Genomic DNA, 20,389 nt, shown 5'->3' on the forward strand with positions numbered 1-20,389 from the left:
TAGTAGTAGTAGTAAAACTTTATTGTCCTTGAGAGGAAATTTGTTATGGGCATCGCCATATTGCTGCAGACATTCACTAAAAACAAGCAATAAAAACAATACAAAATACAACAGTTACAAAATGTATAATGCTAATTAAGATAGACTCTTATTAAATAAACCCACTGATACAGGTACAAAGGATTTCTTATAACGGTTTAACCTACACTTTGGGACTCTATATCTTCTACCAGAGGGAAGCAGTTCGTAATGTGGAAACAAAAAATGAGTTGGATCGTTTACAATCCTTTCCACCTGATTGAGGACACAATTCTCATATAAAACTTGAGGATTAAAATATTCATCGTGTCCAACAATTTTCCATGCTGTCTTTAAGAGATGCATCAATTTAGATTTACACTGAACAGATAGGTTGCCAAACCACACTGTGAGACCATACCTGACAACGCTTTCAAGAACTGCTTTAATAAAAGGAAGGTTCTGTATACCTTTATTACAAGCACTGCCATTGTGAGTGCAAGAGGGGGGGGGGGGTCTTTTGGGATTATATGAGATTTCCAACACAATCTCACAGCAATTCGTAACTTTTTGCTTTAGTGGCTAATTCGTATGAATTCGTACGATCTAATTCGTAAATTTAGTACGATTTGCTCATCCCCCAATGACAGTTGGGTTTAGGGGTGGGGTTAGGTGCCACGCCTCCTTTTTAAAATCGTACAATTTCATACGACTGAACTAGCCAGTAAATTGACACAACGTAAAATACTTACGTTTTCTCGTGAGATCAGGCTGGAGATTTCATATATCATCCTGCTCTAAAGATTGTAAATTGCCAACGTATGTAAGAAAAGGAGACCATGTTTTAAAAAAGTTATTTTTTGAACCTCTGAGTGTAAATTGTATTTTTTCAAGCTGAATAAAATACATCACATCTTTAATCCATCTACTATGTGTTGGGGCCTCAGTTTTTTCCAATACAGAAGAATTAAACGCCTTGCCAATAGTGTGGTAAAAGCAATTACTCTACATATTTCTTCTTTAAGCACAATATTTCCTGGGCTGGTTCCAAAAATTGCCAACAGGGGTTCAGGTTCAAAAAGAAAACCATACATATAACTAAATGATATGTGAAAATATGAATGAAATGAAATATATGAAATATATGAAATGAAAATATCTTTCCAAAACCTTCCTAGGTTTGGGCAGAACCACCCATGTCGTCTTTTTAACCACTTTTTTTTTACGACTTTTTTTTTTTTATCACAATCACTTTAGAAAAAAAAAAAACGAAAAAGCATTAATGTGTATATTACATTGAGGAGAGAAATTGCCTTAAGTGTTGTGAAAATGCTTTATAGCCCTAAATATAGCCTTTTCATATTTGAAGCATTTCTTAATGATCTTTTGTGCAGTGCAGTGTGCTCTTTCATTAATATATTAGGTTAATAATATTTCTTACAGCATTAGTGACAGTCTTTTTGTTTTTATCTAACACTTGCAATCGTGCAAAACATCAAGATAGCAGTCAAACATCAGGGTCATTTTTCACTAAATTATTTTTTTGAGTGTTTTTATCATTACCTCTGTCATCCTGGTGTGTGTTTTTTACATGTTAACTGACGTCTGTATCTCTCTTATGGTAGATTACAGAAGCTCTGACTCACTATTTTGCACGTCGTGATTTGCTCTGTTAGGCTTCTGGCCAAAGCGCCACTGCCACACTGAGTTAATTCTTACTCAGTGGGTTAGAAACAAACACTTTACACTGCTGTGTAAAACATTCAATCTTCAGGCTAAAGCATTCATTTTGAAGGGGCTATGCTGTAGTGTTTATGAAATGTATCTGAATAGACTGTTGCAGATTTAAAGGGACAGTTCAACACAAAAAATGTGCTTCCCATTTACTGTATAGATATGGTGTACTCAGAAAAATTTGACATTTATAAAAAAACAAACTTGATAGGAGAATATGTGCAGCTGTAAGTAAACATTTTAAACTTAAATATCGACTTCATTGAACCACTTTATTCATTCATTTATTTTCCTTAGGCTTAGTCTTTTATTACGGCATATGTTTTACACAGCTGATGCCCTTCCTACTGCAACCCAGTACTGGGAAACACCCATACACTCTCATTCACACACACACTCATACACTACGGCTGATGTTGTATACCCAATCCACTTGTACCGCATATCTTTGGACTTTGGAAATCCACACGAACACCGAGACAACATGCAAAGTCCACATAGAAATGCCAACTTGCCCAGCCAGGACTCGAACCAGCGACCTTCTTTAAATCATCATATGAGCCATAATTATTATTAAACGAATGCAACTTCATTCTGGTTCACTTTTAGGAAAGTTTCTATGCAAATCTTATAAATCAGACCCGTGGTTACTCACTCAAGTTCAAGCCATTCAAGATTGCCATTCTTCAGTAGAAGATTTTTATTGATTCATATAATTAAAGCCCCTTTAAGGCAAGTCATTTCAGTCGGCGGTCATCTACATACTTTAGTATTACTTTGTTATTTGCATCAATATTTAAAAATCGTATGAATGTTAAATAAAATATTCATTCATTCAATGAGCCACCAACTTATCTGACATATGTTTTACAGAGCGAATGCCCTTCCAGCCGTAACCTAGTACTGGGAAACTCCCACTCTCACATTACACACACACACTAAACACTACGGCCAATTTAGTTAATCAATTCCCCTATTGCGCATGTCTTTGGACTGTGAGAGAAACCGGAGCACCCGGAGGAAACCCACGCCAACATGGGGAGAACATGCAAACTCCACACAGAAATGCCAACTGACCCAACCAGGACTCGAACCAGTGACCTTCTTGCTGTGAGGCCACAGTGCTAACTACAGAGACATTGTGCCACCAAAATTATTAATATTATAATGTTATTTGCACTGTGTTTAAAAATCATATAAGTGTTAAATAAAATATTATTAAAAAATTAAAATAAGTAAAAGTGCAAACCGTGCTATTGAGCTTCACGGTGACCGGTTTTTGGTGTTTGTGTGTTTTAGAGGGGGTGGAGGTCAGAGGAAAAGACTCTACAGTGCTGTTCCAGGCCGTGTGTTTGTAGCGACACGTTCACACTCGGCTCACGGCGAGCGTGAGATCAGCTTCAGCAAAGGAGACAAGGTCAAAGGTCAGAATGTTTTGCTCATCTTGTTCCCTTTAACCTCTTAAGGCCCAAGGTGTTTTTTTACATGCATTTTTAAATTCTCTTTACTATTGGGCTTATTGGAACCTAATAGGGTACATGCCGAGCTAGTGTGTTTCCCATAGTGATACACTTCCGGTGACCTGTAATTGTGAGTTTTTTCCCATTTTATTCGGTTCCTTTTACAGCATCGATGTTGTAATGTAATTCAAATACAATCAGTTAAACAGACTTTGGCATTCATTAAGTTGCTCAAGCGTAAAACAAGACAAAAAGCTGTTTACTCGCACGAGCCCGTCAGAATCGGCAGGCTAGTACTGAAGCTCCATTGAATATACTGGGGTAAAATAAATGCTCATATTATAAAGACATGGCGGGGAAAATGTTATTTAATGCAGTGCTTCTTATACAATCTGAGACCCACTTTATATCAGATATCACTCAGCCAGTGGAGATCGCTGATTTTTTAAGAAAACTGACCTTAAACATGCTGATTTTGCATTGGCATACAATTCACCGGAAATGATTAACCCAGGTTACTGGCAAATTAAAAGTCCTTTAGCGTGCTTCGGCATATACCCTATTAGAATAAAAACCTAAGTATCATCTTTTGATATGATGTACTTTTAGAGAAAAATGATGTCTATTTATGTGTACTCGTTGTCCAAACACACTTTTTCCTGAATGTTTTGAATGCCTATTTAACATATACGTTTTTTTTTTAACTTGCTTTGACTATCAAAGAGTAAAAACAACTTTTTTTTTCCGTTTTGGACAGTTAAATACAGTGTTTGGGACATTTCATATGCTGCAAAACAGTTGCAGGATGACACTGTGTGTCTGTAACAAAATATAAAACATTCAAAGTATTTTAAATAGCCACTTAAGAGCTAAAATGTGCCGTCTACGTATGTGGCCACTCAAGCCCTAGGAGGTTATGTCAATGTGAAATCAAAACCGAATGCGATATTTATTGTCTATGATAATCACTTTGTATAAAACAAACAAAAGCACTGACTGCATGATGAAGCCGATTAGGTTGAACGAATCTAAGTTATGAAAACAAAAATATCCCTGTATGGATATCCCAAATATGCATTTGTATACAAAAAAGATTTAGTACTATCACACAACAGAGCTGTTTTACATAGATATTAATAAATATTAACACAGGAGCATCATTGCAAATGTGATATGGAACTGCTGCTAATATCCTGTGGATCCCAAGGCATTCCCAGGCCAGCCGAAAGACGTAGTCCCTCCAGCGTGTTCTGGGTCTTCCCCGAGGCCTCCTCTCAGTGGCACTTGCCTGGAACACCTCTACTCTGAGCTCCTCCCGCGTGACACAGCTCCTCACCCTATGTATAAGGGTGTACCCTGCCACCCTGTGAAGAAAACTCATTTCAGCTGCTTGTATCTGAGATCTTGTCCTTTTAGTCATGACCCAAAGCTCATGACCATAGGTGAGAGTAGGAACATAGATTGACCAGTAAATTAAGAGCTTTGCCTTTCGGCTCAGCTTCTTATTTACCACAATGGACTGGTACATCAACTGCATTACTGCTGCCACTGCACCAATCCGCCTGTCAATCACATGCTCCATCCTTCCCTCACTTGTGAACGAAACCCTGAGATACTTGAACTCTTCCACCTGGGGTAAGGACTTTCCTCCAACCTGGAGATGGCAAACCCCCTTTTTCCAGTGAAGCACCATGGCCTCAGACTTGGAGGTGCTGATTCTCATCCCATCCGCGTCAACCTCGGCAGCAAATTGTCCCAGTGCATGCTGAAGGTCCATGTTCGATGAAGCCAACAGAACAACATCATCTTCAAAAAACAGAGATGAAATCCTGTGGTCCAAACCGGACCCCTTCAAGCCCAAGGCTGCGCTTTGAAATTCTGTCCATAAAATTCCAACATGCACTGGAAACAAGTCTGACTTATTGCCGGCAATGTGAACCAAACTCTTACTATGTTCAAACAGGGACGAGACTGCCCTTATCAGAGCGCTTCTAACCGCATACTCCCAGCGCACCCTCCACAGAATGCCATGAGGGACATAGTCGAATACCTTCAAGTCCACAAAACACATAATATTTTATTTTTTTGTTTCATCAGTGAAAACAGTTCTGCAGTGTTTCCTTTTTTAATTAATATACAGTTGAAGACAACATTATTAGCTCTTCTGTGAAATGTTTATTCTATCAAATATTGCTAAAGTGATAAGGTTTTTCACTTATGCGCTCTGCGTGCCTCACAGTTTAATTGCCAGATGCACCGTGCATTTTTTGCCATTGTGTTCCGTGCGCCTGCACAGTCAAAAGCACAGTCTGTCTTTTCATTGTCCAATCAAATGAAAACAAAGGCGGGGTTTCTGTTGAGATGACAGCTGTATTTGTGTTGTCAAGACGACTACGGTGACTTTTAAAGATGGAGAACAGGCTAGTATGACTACATAGATATACACTAGATTTCGCATACGGACCCTGAGCATGCGTCAATAGCGCCGCCATATTTGTACAGTGATCCCAACCGCACTAGTCAAGACAGTGTTACTACGTGAAGATGCTGGACTTTAGCTCTTTGTACAGGTGTAGTAATGAGTAAACAAAGAAAACAAAGCACAAAGGCAGAACATTTCATTGGTAAGATCATGTTTTTTTTACATTTTTGTATGTTATGAACTTTTGTGCTAAACAGGTAACGTTATTGATGATAATACAGTCACCTACTGCATTCACCATAAGGCAAAGTAGAACCAGCTAGCACTAAACACTCGGCTTATGCTAGTTTTGTTGAATAAAATCAGCAAACAAAGCAAAAGAAATATGATAACGAGATGCTGCGGTGCCGGAAACTTGTATTATTGTCGGCTAGTGAAGGAGTCGTTCATAACGGAGATTCATTCACAAACGAATCGCTCCCTCCGTCAGTATGAGAAGTGAAAGCAGGAGAGGAGGTGTGTTTCAGGACACAGATAAGATTAAATTTAACAGGGATGGTGTATATTACATTTCCATACACACAGACACAAGCTTTTTGTCAGGAATGCCTGAGCGATCACTTATCCATCGATGTAGAAAAGTGATGTAAAATGATAAAAATAAATAAAATTGCATACTGACAGGAAAACTCCCGATCATAGATATATGTGTATATGTGTATTTCTCTGGCTCTGCATGGCCACAGTCCTCCACTGCCCCTTGGTCCCGCATTCATTTCAAAGGAGCGCTACCCTGTACTAAAATGGCGGCTCTATTGACGCATTCCTTTCAATAGACAACAACAGGGTAGGCGACATCTAATGTATATATCTATAGTATGACTATTTTGAGTTGTCTTTCACAATTCTATCCCACTATCATCCCATAAAGGTATTTTCCCATATTTCTCCTGTATTTTCAATCTTTCTATGAAGGGTGGCAATAAACATTAAAGAGCCGATCCTTCCTATAAGCAACTCATACCGCCGAACCACCAGGGACCGCTCCTTGCTCTAAAATGTGAACCTGTTTTGTGCTTTCATTTTATTTAGGCATGAAATCACTTTATAAAATAAATATAAAAATGCTGGGACTCCCTTACTTTCCATTACAGGTGCCACCACAAAACAGTCAGTTCATGTAGTGGGGCGTGACTGTGACAGACGTGTTCCATAGTGATAAATAGACACTGTCTCCCAAACAGTTTCTGTACATGCGATTTGAAGCGGAGCAATAGTGGACACTGGGTTTTGGGTGCTTGAACAGACATATACACATAAGAATAATAATAACAGCATCTAAACATGTCGACCTTGGTGGGTTTTCTTTTAAACACAACAAATGTTTTCTTAAATAAGCATCAAATAGTTAGGAAAGCAATCGAATGCTTTCATTATGGATCTGTGCATTTTTAAAGTGACACCTTTGTTATTCAATGTAATCAAATGAAAAATGAGAGATTCATTCACTGCTATTTAATCAATTATACGGTGAAGAAAAGGTTAATGAGATTCAATTTCAATAATAGCTATTATTTTTAATAGGCTAAACTGTTTGCTAATTTATTTGCAGCTTTTTCTAATGTATACTATTTATTCTATCGTTTGTAAATAATAATAATAATGATGATACAACGTATTACTGACCATTGCAACTGTTTATTTACCATGAAACAGCTCCAGATGGACATATATTGTAATTTTGGGAATTTTTGTTTTATTTCTTTATTTATTTTGGAGGAGGGGGTACCCCTTATTTTCACATCCCGATATGGTATGATTATAATTATAGCAATATTAACAGCATCGCTCGCACGCGATAGGCAGCTGATTCAGTGGTTGCCTAGCAACATAAAACGCACAGCACACAAATTTTTTCCTGTCAACAAAAAATGCCTCGCATTATCAGAACAGAAGAGGACGTTTGGTATGATTGGCCCCTATTAGAGATACTTGTTACCATACTGGGGTTTTCAGTTTCATATATCCATGACAGACATAAACCAGCCAAAGATTATAAAAAAACATGCTAAAAAATCTAGATTATTATTCTGTAAATATCGTCTAGATCATAATCCATTACCTGTCATCAAATTAAAAACTCAGTGTGTAAATTTGTGAGTATTACAAGTTTGTTTGAGTGTTGAACTGTTCTCTCTATCAGTGCTGAGTGTGGGTGAAGGAGGATTCTGGGAGGGAACAGTGAAGGGCCGCACAGGATGGTTTCCTGCTGAATGTGTGGAAGAGGTGCTTCCTCAAAACCAGGAGCCACAAACAGGTACACAAACACACTCTCTCGTTCATAGCACATGTGTCTTTTAAACAACAGAGAGATTAGATAACTAATGCGCCGTCCCAAATCACTTATACTACCCCTTAAAATTATGTACTTTTTTTTGTAAAGGAAAATTAGATACTTTTGAATGTAACAGAAGAGTATGCAAATTTAGGACATACTACGTCCTCGTTAACAGATCGTTATGTTGCTTAGTTACACCCCCGTCAATCATCTTGACACATCATCCACATTTCTGTCATATTTATTTACCTGCCTTATAGAAGCAACAGCAGGTTAATCTGCCCTTCGAGAGTCTTTCATGCAGAGAAATCTCCTCAGGTCTTTGGATAATTATGCATTCACGTGTTAATATCTAAATATATCTTGACATAAGTGCCTATTGTTGTCGTAGATGACATATAACATGGAAAATGTGGTTTCAACATGTTCCAGTTGGCTAGATATTGATTAACAGTCATTCAATCAACTTTACCGAAGCCTCTCTACTCGACGGTTGGTCTCGCGTGTATGCCATGTTTGTAGTTTATTTACACTTTTTACCTGAATTTGTAGTTCTAATCAAATTCATGTCCAACATGCAATGTATTGTGGGCAATATTAGCGGTTAGAATATAGACACTTCTACACTTCAAATTTTTACCGAAATAGTAAACCATCCAGTAACCTTTGACATACTCTTTTCAACATACTACGATTTAGGACATACTAATTCTATTTTTGAATACTCTTTAGGATGGATAGTATACGAATTGGCACACAGCATACTACATCTGGAGTTTCAGTATTTAAAATGTAAATTATTTGTCATTGATTTGTTCATGATTCATATGATCCTATTTATAATTATAATTTTTATGATTGTATTTCTTTTGAAATGCATCTTGAATGCACTTTATGACTTAGTGTGTCAAACAGTTGTTTAAAGTATTTATATTTAAATGATTTGTTTGTCATACGAGGCTTAATCAGTTTTTGTAATTGTATTTTTAATGATTGTTTTTTTTTTTGAATACATTTAAATGTTAAACAGGGCTCAGTTTGAAGAAATAATAGTATTTAAAATGTTTTTATTTAAATAAAGAATGATGAATACAGCATGATGCTTAGCCAGATTTTTAAATATACTTATTTAATGATTATTTTTCTATTTAAATGTTTTAAATGCACCTTATGACACAATAGTGTGTCAAATATTTGCCAGCCAGAAGTAATAATAGTTTTGAAATGATTTATATTCAATTTTTTAATTGAGTTGTTTGCGGTTTATATGATGTTTAACCAGTTTTTTTTAATAATTAGTTTTTTTATTTGAATCATTTTTAAATGCACCTTATGACAAGGAATGGCCTCAATAGTGTTCAGAATGACCATATATAGTATAAATTAAAAAAATCTGAGATCTCACACATTTTATTCCAAAATAATGCATGGTCATTTTAAGAATATTTAAGAATCTGATGCTAAGATATTTTAGTGTAAATGATACAATTTCTAAACTATTGCATTGATGACTAGAACAGCAAAGTTTAAATATTTTATAACATTATAAATATCTTTAGTGTCAAGTTAGATTAATTAGAAATACTGTATAAACTTCTGAGTGATCATATTTGTTTAATCTAGGTGTGGATGTTTTGTACTTAACATTATTGAATAGCTGTATGTAGCATGCTAAACCTAAAACACACCAGTGAATAATTTATATTAATTGAATTGTGACTCTGTTTCCCATGTTTCTAGAACGTCCCCAAGAGCTTTACTCTGTGCTGATTTGCCTACTCACATAATCTTCATGCACACGAATATGCAAAATCACATCAATTTGAATACATCACACTTCCACTTACACAGATATGCACGCCTACATGTGCTAAGAGTCAGAGTGTGTGTGTGTGTGTGTGTGTGTTTCAGAGAGCCGCAATGAGAAGGCCAAGAGGAAACTGTTTCGTCATTATACAGTAGGAACATACGATGGCATCGAAGTGCCCAGGTGGGAAATGAACAAAATGTCAATTCTCTTGTACGACCATTACATACTGTTGGATATGAATATTTCAATTTGAATTAAATTGACTTTTATATTGATGTGCTATTATTTAATTTGTTTAATTATATTTAAATTAATAGCATGTATAATACATAACACACACACACATATATATATATATGTGTGTGTGTGTGTGTGTGTGTGTGTGTGTGTGTGTGTGCGTGTGTGTGTGTGTGTGTGTGTGTGTGTGTGTGTGTGTGTGTGTGTGTGTGTGTGTGTGTGTGTGTGTGTGTGTGTTGTGTGATAAATATTAAGAGCTGTAATATTAGAATGTTATAATATCTATATCTATAATATATATATATATATATACAACAATTCTGTCTGGTTTTCGAATCTGATTGGCTGATAGCTTTGCAATATTCTGCAATAACAGCACTCGTACAGCCTCCTCACTCTTGTGTATTACTCCGCCCACAATGTACTTTTGAGACCCTTTAGGCAAGAATGTAGTTGTTTTGATTGCAACTATATAGTTTATTTATAAGATAGTGCTTAATTTAAATGTTTATCATTTCGGAGATACAGCGCGTTGGCATCTATCAGCCTGTCATACTGAGCAGAGCAAAGACGGTTGACGTTCTGCCACAAGGTGGTGAAAGAGACCGCATAATAAGTTCTTAGAGGAGATAAACTCTAATTTTAAACTACAGCTGATCAAATCATTATAAAACTGGTAAGTGACATTCTCAGTGGATCTCTCTCTTTTATATGTTGTAGTGCTGTATTTACACCATAGTAATCTGGTAGTGTTTGCTTTGCTTCAGCGTTTTTGGGCCTAATTATTGTGATATCCCGATTGCAACAGAGAAATATTGGGAAATGTCTCTAGACTGATGGCATTTCATGTTGTTCAGCCTTATAATCTTAAAATGTGAACAAAGTCACCTGTTTTGTCATCACTTCAGATATAACAGTAAAGAATCATTCAAACACTAGCTCTTAAGTGAATGAGCAACGGTTTCTGCTGTTCTGACATCAGCTACAGATGAATGGCGTAAGAAAGTAGTTCTCCATACAAAAGGGATTTGAGACGCTCTGTGTTTTATCTTCTATTTTCTATGCCATCGAACTGTTGTATAAATACAATATCACACCTGTAGCAGTGCGATGTGGCTGTATATTGTCACTGGTAGGACACAAAAGCGCCTCCCACCAGTGTCGATATACAGCCATATCGAACTGCTACTCATGTAATATTGCTCATATATATATATATATATATATATATATATATATATATATATATATATATATATATATATATATATATATATATATATATATATATATATATATATATATATATATATATATATATGACTGTATTTCTGTTAATGAGTAATATAATTAGTTTTTTTATATTTTTTAATATAATTATACTATATATATATATATATATCTTTTCTTGACATTTCTTGTTCAGTAAAGATACAATAAAAACCAAATGTCATGAAATATTATACTTTCAAAGAACTTTTAGTATTATTATCAACCCTGAAATCTGTTATATACTGAAAAAAAAATGCATTATACAGTATATATATTATATAAATGCAAAACTGCACATATATTACAGCCATTACACACTCACACCCTGTACTGTTTTTATTATTTGTATGCATATTAGTTCATATTCAATAGTTCCTAAAAGGTACAGTATGTATACTACCAAACTGTTGGTATAAGTAAACTAAACTAAATGCACACTTAGGTTGTGCTGTGTTCTTATATTAGCAATTGCATCTTCTAACTGAGAATGTCCATGTGTGCACAAGTATAAACTATAAGAGTGTAAATATTGATCAACTTAAATCTGCAAAAAATCTTTGTCAAATGGATTCACCAAATGAAGTATTAGCAGCCGCTTCCTGTTTCAAACATTTGCTGTCAGGTGTAAAAAAGCGAGCTTCTGCCTCCTCTAGATGGCTATGAAAATGTCACAGCCACTTTCAAAAAATTACACAACAATGTTTGGATCTGTGGCTCTCATGTGGAATATTAACACATGCAGTGTGAGCCGCTGCTGTCTGTCCTCCATCAGATCCGTCTCCCTCTCTCACATTCAGTGCATCAGCTGAAAAGAGCTGCTTTACAGTGAATATGTAAAACTGTGTGCTTACGTTGTGATATGTAAGTGAGTGTGTGTGTGTGCGCACATATAAGCTGTCTTGATCATCTGTTGCCATGCAGTCCGAGTGTGTGTGTGTGTGTGTGTGCCGGTGAACACCAGTATCCATTCGCATCTCTCTCACCCACTCATGAAAAATCCCACAATTCATCTTCAGTTCTGTATGAAAGGAAAAGCTTGCCCAAAAATGACAATTCTCTCATTATTTATTCACCCTCGTGTTATTACAAACCAATATTATGGTGTGTGTGTTTGTTGTCTTAAAAGAATCATTTTTAATTCAGTTTTTAGAGGCTGAAAGATATTTTGCTCACCAAGACAGCAATTATTTGACAGTAAAACACTTCAGCATACTGTATTTAGTTTTAATTCAGATTATTTGGGGGAACAGTTCAATTGTTTTATGTTCAATCTGCTTAAATTTGTGAAAACAATTAAGTGAACTGAATCGATTTGTGTTGGGACGACATGAAGGAATTATGTGGAGCCTAGCATTTTTGACAGTGTATTCTGCTTTTATTTGTTGTTTAGCTTGTGGAAAGAGATCATTCAGCACACAGCTTTAATCAGAAGTTCTGCAAGCATATAATTTATGCAGAGTTTTAAGATGTGAAGAGACTCGTGTGAAATACAGGAGAGAAACCAGTCAGCTGACTATTTTTTTCAGAGCTTATATGTCGCTCTGTCTTGACTGCGTTTGATTTTTCACTCTCAGAAAGTAAAACTGAAGTGACATTTCATTAAAGGATGATTAGTGCACCTGCACTAATTGTAGCTAAAATTTTTCGAGCAGTCACGTTTCATCATTAAGTATTTCTTACAAATAACGTGTGAAAAATTGTGTCTAGTCATGTGAACCCACAATAGGGTATATGCAGAGTTAGTGTTTCTTCCCATACTGATAAACTTCCGGTGAACGGTAAATGTGACTTTTTTCCATTTTAGATGGTTCCTTTTAAAGCATCGATGTTGTAATCTACTGTAATTAAAATACATTCAGTTAAATAGACTTTGGCATTCACTTCGTTATTCAAGCGTAAAACGAGATGAGAAGTCGTTTACTCGCGTGCTCTTAAATATGACATCAGTAAGCCACAGTCTGCCATTTAAGATACCTTTGGATGCACTTATTGTTTGCATTTAAAAATAAAGCTAAGAAAAACTTGGGTTTACCGAGCAGCGAATGCGTGCATTTTTACCTTTTTATTGTGTTTTTAGTGTCTGGTCACCCCCTGTTCACAATACACCAAGACAGAGCATCATGATCCTGGTTTTATGAACAGTGAATACATTTTTACATGAATTTGCACTACCTGCATGCAATGTGATTGTCTTTAGATTAAAACCTCTGTTAAATGCAGAAGTGCAGTTACATTTGTCTCTTAAATAAGACATAAGTAAGCAACAGCAAGTCATTTGAGATCCTTTTGGATGCATTTATTGTTTGCATTTAAAGTAAAGCTAAGAAAATCTCGAGTTAACGAACAGCAAATGCATGCATTTTCACTTGAATTTGTCTTCAGACTAAAGCTTTCATTAAATGTGTTAATGCATATCTTACATTTGGCTCTTAAATATGACATCATTAAGCTACATTATGCAATCTGCGATACTTTTTAAGTGTGTTTTTTTTTTTAAGTGTGTTTTTAGTATCTGGACAGCCCCTGCTCACAATACACCAAGACAGAGCATCATGATCCTGGTTTAATGCACAGTGAATACATTTTTACATGAATTTGCACCGCCTGCATGCAATGTGATTGTCTTTAGATTAAAAGTCTCTGTTAAATGCAGAAATGCAGTTACATTTGTCTCTTAAATATGACTCCAGTAAGCAACAGCAAGTCATTTGAGATCCTTTTGGATGCACTTATTGTTAGCATTTAAACACAAAGCTAAGAAAAACTTAGCTTAACAACAGTGAATTCATGCATTTTACATGAATTTGTACACCCTGAATGGTTGTCTTTAAATTAATGCTTTTGTTTAATGCATTAATGCTGATCTTATGTTTGGCTCTTGAATATGATATTGAGTTATAATATGCCAATCGAGATACCTTTGGTTGCACTTGTTGTTAGCATTTAAAAATAAAGCTAAGAAAAACTGAATGCATTTTTACATAAACTTGCAAACCATGAATACAATTTGATAGTTTTAAGATTAAAGCTTCTGTTTAATGTATAAATGCAGTTACATTTGGCTCTTAAATATGACATCAGTAAGCAACAATTTGCAATACTCGACAGCCCCTGTTCACAATATACCAAGACAAAGCATCATGATCCTAGTTTTATAAACAGTGAATGCATTTTTACATCATTTTGCACACCATAAACACAATGTGATTAGATTAGATTAGATTAAGTGTCTTTAGATTAAACCTTCTGTCTAATGCATAAATGCAAATCTTACACTTGGCTCTTACATATGACATCATCAAGCTACATTATGCTATTTGAGAACACGTTGCTTGCACTAAAAATGTGGCTTTATGAACAGTGAATGCATTCTTACATGAATTTGCAAACCCTGAATCCAGTGTGTTTGTCTTTAGACTAAAGCTTCAGTTTTATTTATAATTGCAGTTGCATTTGGCTCTTAAATATGACAAAAGTAAGCAACAGCATGCCATTTGAGATACTTTTGGATGCATTTATTGTTTGCATTTAAAAGTAAAGCTAAGAAAATCTCAGGTTAACGATCAGCGAATGCATGCATTTTCACTTGAATTATTTGCTTTCATTTAATGCATTATTGCAGATCTTACATTTGGCTCTTAAAAATGACATCATCAATCTCCGATACGTTTTTAGTGTGTTTTTAGTATCTGGACAGCCCCTGATCACAATACACCAAGACAGAGCATCATGATCCTGGTTTTATGAACAGTGAATACATTTTTACATGAATTTGCACTCCCAGAATGCGATGTGATTGTCTTTAGATTAAATCTTCTTTTTTAAGAGTTCACACTTAGCTGATGATTGATTATAAAGCTTGTTTGGCATGCTGTCCCAGGAGAGAGCCCTGAGCTCATAATATCTTCGAGCCCGGAGCTCCCTCCTGTTCGCAAAGCAAGAGGGGAGTTTGAGCTCAGGTAGCTCTCGAGAACTCCCCTGCCGTAGTAACTAATGAACAGATAGTGATTGCTCTTAAGAGATAACTACTTACTGGGAGCATGTCTATGGTGCTGATTTGGATTAGACAATTAACTTAAGTTACATGTTTTTGGATGATGGGAGAAAAACTGAGAACCCGGGGGAAACCCACGTGAAGATGGGGAGAACGTGTAAACTCCACACAGAAACATCACCTGGGTTGGTAAGGACTAGAACCAGTGACGTTCTTGCTGCATAGGTGCTAACCACTGGCCCACCGTGCCACCCATCTAGGAAAGGAGGAGGAGTAGGGGTGGAAGGGGGGATTCTTCAAAATGAAGATGGCTGTTATTTGGAACTTTGGGTATTTATAGTGGCTTAGGAATCGTCTGATTGCTGAATCCTAAATTGAATAATGCAAGACCGGGTGCAAACAATCATAAGCATGTGATCTTCTCAAAATTAGTTTAGGAATAAACTTCACTTAATGCATGAATGCAGTTACATTTGGCTCTTAAATATGACATCAATAAGCTACATTATGCAATCTGCCATACTTTTTAGTTTGTTTTTAATCCCTGATTACAGTATACCAAGACAGAGCATCATGATCATTCATCTAAAAGTCTCCCGTCATGTTCAACGCTAGAAAGAAAATCACACAGGTTGCAAGCGAGAGCGGGAGTGAACTATTCCTTTAAAGCGTGTTTCTCTCCCACACTGGCTTCTTTCGCTCGCTCTCCCTCCTCTTTTTTTTCACACACCCCTCCTCGCTCGGTCTCTCTCTCTCCGAATGTCGCAGTGACTGAATGTGAGCTCTGTTAAACCCTCCCTCCCTCTCTCTTTCTCTCTCTCTCTTGTTCTGAAGCATGTAGTTCTGCTCTCTCTCTCTCTCTCTCTTTCTCTCTCTCCTCTGAATGTGTGAGCGCTGAGAGACGCGAGGCCGGAGAGGAGGAGGAGGAGGAGGACTCCGAGGAGGGGGGGACATGGCAATGGGGGGATACGGAGAGAAAGACCTGTCTCTCCCTCTCTCCCTCTCATCCTCATGGCCCTCGCTCGGTCCCCAGAACCGCAGCGTCTGGTTCATTTACAGGTATTGGCTGCTCCATTCTTTTATTGTCGCTGCGGAGAGAGAGATAGAGCGAGAGAGAGCGAGAGAGGCTGATGGATGCTCTGAAGAGGTAGCAGACAGACTGTTGAGCAGAATCAATGTTTTCATATACAGTATCATCTGTGTGTGTGTGTGTGTGTGTTTGTGGTGATTAATCATACATCAAGTCTCTTTCAGTGTGTGTACGTGTGTAAATGAGTCGTGAATATGACTGTCATCGTACATACGACGGCAAGAGAAACATTTTTCTTTTTTTTTATACTGTGTGTGTTGTGTGAGTTCATGTGACATGTATGTGTGTTCGTGAAGCAGTGGAACGGTATGAGTCACTATGGGTGTATATATATATATATATATGTATGTGTGTGTGAAAGTGTGCATCATAGAAAGTTGTGATCAAATACCGCACAGATGTGTGTGTATCGTCATTTATGCATCACAGTCCTGCTGTCTTTCCCACACAGATGCTGTATGATGTTCAAGTAGGAACAAATCCTGCTGTTGGATTCAGATTCCAGATGGATTAACTTATAGAATATGGGAAAACTTGTCATGTTTGTGGATTTATCTTCTTTCTTTCATTCAAACTTGTGTTTTTTCGGAGAAACCGACCTCGTTTTATGATAATCTGGATTGAATTAGTTTGCATTTTGTATGTGTTGATGTAAATGTTGATTCCTGGAATCAGATGTGGTGTAAATATGTGGATGGATTGTCAATCTCTGTCTGTCGTTTGTCCTCTTGGTTTGAAACAGAATTGTGAAAGTTTACTTTTTTGAGCTTAAGGTTGTAGCTTTGAGTTAAACATGACATTTTGAGGTAGAGAGGCTTAAAAACGTACCCCAGAAATCTTTTGTTTACAATGTTAGTTTCCCTTTTTTTGCAGTGTAGAGTGATGGATGTGCATGTATTTTAGGGATTGGCTGCTCTCTATCGTCATTATGCATCATATTTTCCGCTGTCATTCAGGTACATCTGATATGTTTGTTGTGAGCTGCTGTTAAACCTTGTGGTTTTGTGGGTTGTCAATATTTCTGTGCTGTTTCCATGGATGATGAATTCAGAACGGTGTTGAAGTAGGTATATGCTGCTGTTTGGTTGAATTAAATTCGAGATGGATCAATTTCTAGAAAATGTGTTGCATGAGAATTTTTATAAAATGGAAACTTAAGTTCAGTGTATTGAGTACTTTAATTAGTAAGCTTAGTTTCCTAAAATAGTATTCCAGCAATCTGAACATTATTTTGTAGGCTTGAATGTGCCATGAATGTGTAGACTTTGAGAAAATGCGATTATTTTAATGCTAAAACTGTACATTTTCTTTTTCTTTGTAGTGTTTGGGATGTAATTCATTTTATTTAAGAAATATAATAATGTTGAAAGGTGGCACGGTGGCTCAATGGTTAGCACTGTTGCCTTACAGTAAGAAGGTCGCTGGTTTGAATCCCGGCTGGGTCAGTTGGCATTTCTGTGTGGAGTTTGCATGTTCCCCCTATGTTGGCGTGGGTTTCCTTCGGGTGCTCTGGTTTCCCCCACTGTCCAAACACATGCGCTATAGGTGAATAGAATAAACTAAATTAGCCGTAGTGTATGAGTGTGAATGATTGTGTATGGGTGTTTCCCAGTGCTGGGTTGCATATGGAAAGGCATCCGCTGTGTAAAGCATATGCTGGAAAAGTTGGTGGTTCATTCCGCTGATGAATAAAGGGACTAAGCTGAAGGAAAATTAATGAATGAATAATGTTGATTGAACAAATATGTTTTACTTTGGTAAATTTGTCAGAACCTGTGCTCATCTGAATGATTGGGAATTTAGCAGTATGATTGTTGGAGAGGATAAAGAGCACTGCATTAGAGCACAGGCTGTGGAGGGAAATTGATTTTTAACAATAATTGGTAAAACTGTTGTGAGCTCTGCAGTTGGTAATAGATTGTTAAAGCAGTCTTTCCACAATAACTCTTAATATCAAATTAAAATTCATGCAGAAACTACATTACCCATGATGGAGTGCTGAAAAATCCACCAATCAGAGGGTCGCAGTGAGCTGAAAATATGCAGTATACAGTATGCATATTTTGCGAAGCATCTGAAATATATTGTTTCTATAGACAGAGACAGCAACTGAATAGTGTAATATTTCTCATGGTTTCTAAGCTTACATCATTTCTTGTGCTTTAATGCTGTTAACTACTAGAGGTGTGCTGAAAAATCATTCAAGAAATTGATTCTGATTTTCAAAATGCATGGCTATTCTCTCTCTGAACAGAAGACCGTGCTCTAGTATAGTTTTTAATAGCACATTATGCGAGTGTTTAATAGATGATGATGCTCTAGGCTAGTTTTTAATAGTTGATGGCACTCTAGGCTAATTTTGAACAGTGGAATTGAGCTCTAGGCTAGTTTTATGATGGTGTGTGGTGCTCTAGGCCAGTTTTTAACTACTGGCGGTGCTCTAAGCTAGTTTTTTAACAGCAAACTGCGCTCTAGGCTAGTTTTGTAACAGCGGATGCTGCTGTAGGCTAGTTATTTTAAAGCAGATGGCGCTCTAGGCTAGTTTTCTTTAACAGCAGATGGTGCTCTGGGCTAGTTTTAAGACAGCAGATGGCCTCTAGGCTAGTTTTATAACAGTGGATGCTGCTCTAGGCTAGTTTTTAACAGCAGACTGTGCTCTAGTTTAGTTTTTAACAGTGGATGCTGCTCTAGGTTAGTTTTAAGGCGTTCTAGACTAGTTTTTTAACAGCTGATAATGGTCTAGGCTAGTTTTATAACAGTGGATGCTGCTCTAGGCTAGTTGTTTTAAAGCAGATGGCGCTCTAGGCTAGTTTTATAACAGCAGATGGTGCTCTAGGCTAGTTGTTTTAAAGCAGATAGCGCTCTAGTCTAGTCTTTTTTAACAGTGGATGGTGCGCTAGGCTTTTTTTTAACAGCAGATGGCCTCTAGGCTAGTTTTAAGACAGCAGATGGTGCTCTAGACTAGTTGTTTTAAAGCAGATGGCGCTCTAGGCTAGTTTTTATAACAGCGGATGGTGCTCTGGGCTAGTTTTTTTTAACAGCGGATGGCCTCTAGCCTAGTTTTTGTAACAGTGCATGGTGCTCTAGGCTAGTTTTAAGACAGCATATGATGCTCCAGGCTAGTTATTTTAAAGCAAATGGCACTCTAGGCTACTTTTTTAACAGCGAATGGTGCTCTGGGCTAGTTTTAAGGCAGCAGATGGTCCTCGAGGCTTTTTTTTAACAGTGGATGCTACTCTAGGCTAGTTCTTTTAAAGCAGATAGCGCTCTAGGCTAGTTTTTTTTAACAGCGGATGGTGCTCTAAGCTTTTTTTTAACAGCAGATGGCCTCTAGGCTAGTTTTATAACAGTGGATGGTGCTCTAGGCTAGTTGTTTTAAAGCAGATAGCGCTCTAGTCTAGTCTTTTTTAACAGTGGATGGTGCGCTAGGCTTTTTTTTAACAGCAGATGGCCTCTAGGCTAGTTTTAAGACAGCAGATGGTGCTCTAGACTAGTTGTTTTAAAGCAGATGGCGCTCTAGGCTAGTTTTTTTTTTTTTAAACAGCGGATAGCCTCTAGGCTAGTTTTATAACAGTGGATGGTGCTATAGGCTAGTTTTAAGACAGCAGATGATCCTCTAGGCTTTTTTTTTTTTTACAGCGGATGGCGCTCTAGGCTATTTTTTTTTTTTTTTTAACAGCGGTTAGCCTTTAGGCTAGTTTTATAACAGTGGATGGTGCTCTAGGCAAGTTTGAAAGACAGCAGATGGTGCTCTAGGCTTTTTTTTTTGAAGGTGATGGCACTCTAGGCTAGTTTTGTTTAACAGCGGATGGCCTCTAAGCTAGTTTATTTTAACAGTGGATGCCTCTAGGCTAGTTTTTTAACAGCAGATGGTGCTCTTGGCTAGTTTATTATTATTATTATTATTATATATATTTTTTTTTTTACAGCGGATGACCTCTAGGCCAGTTTTATAACAGTGGATGGTGCTCTAGGAAAGTTGTTTAACAGCTGATGGTGCTCTAGGCTAGTTTT

General features: G+C 36.9%; 1 protein-coding gene across 1 annotated transcript in view; it reads left to right on the forward strand.

The window, feature by feature from the left end:
- Positions 1-20,389, forward strand: part of LOC130218395 (SH3 and multiple ankyrin repeat domains protein 1) — a 117,926-nt gene that overhangs the window by 65,281 nt on the left and 32,256 nt on the right. Inside the window, exons 13-15 of the mRNA XM_056450579.1 lie at positions 3,052-3,176; positions 7,838-7,951; positions 9,884-9,962. Of these exons, the coding sequence (XP_056306554.1) occupies positions 3,052-3,176; positions 7,838-7,951; positions 9,884-9,962 (318 nt within the window). The remainder of the gene's footprint in view (positions 1-3,051; positions 3,177-7,837; positions 7,952-9,883; positions 9,963-20,389) is intronic.

Source organism: Danio aesculapii, chromosome 24 (genome assembly GCF_903798145.1).
Source record: "Danio aesculapii chromosome 24, fDanAes4.1, whole genome shotgun sequence".
Classification (NCBI taxonomy): Eukaryota; Metazoa; Chordata; class Actinopteri; order Cypriniformes; family Danionidae; genus Danio; species Danio aesculapii.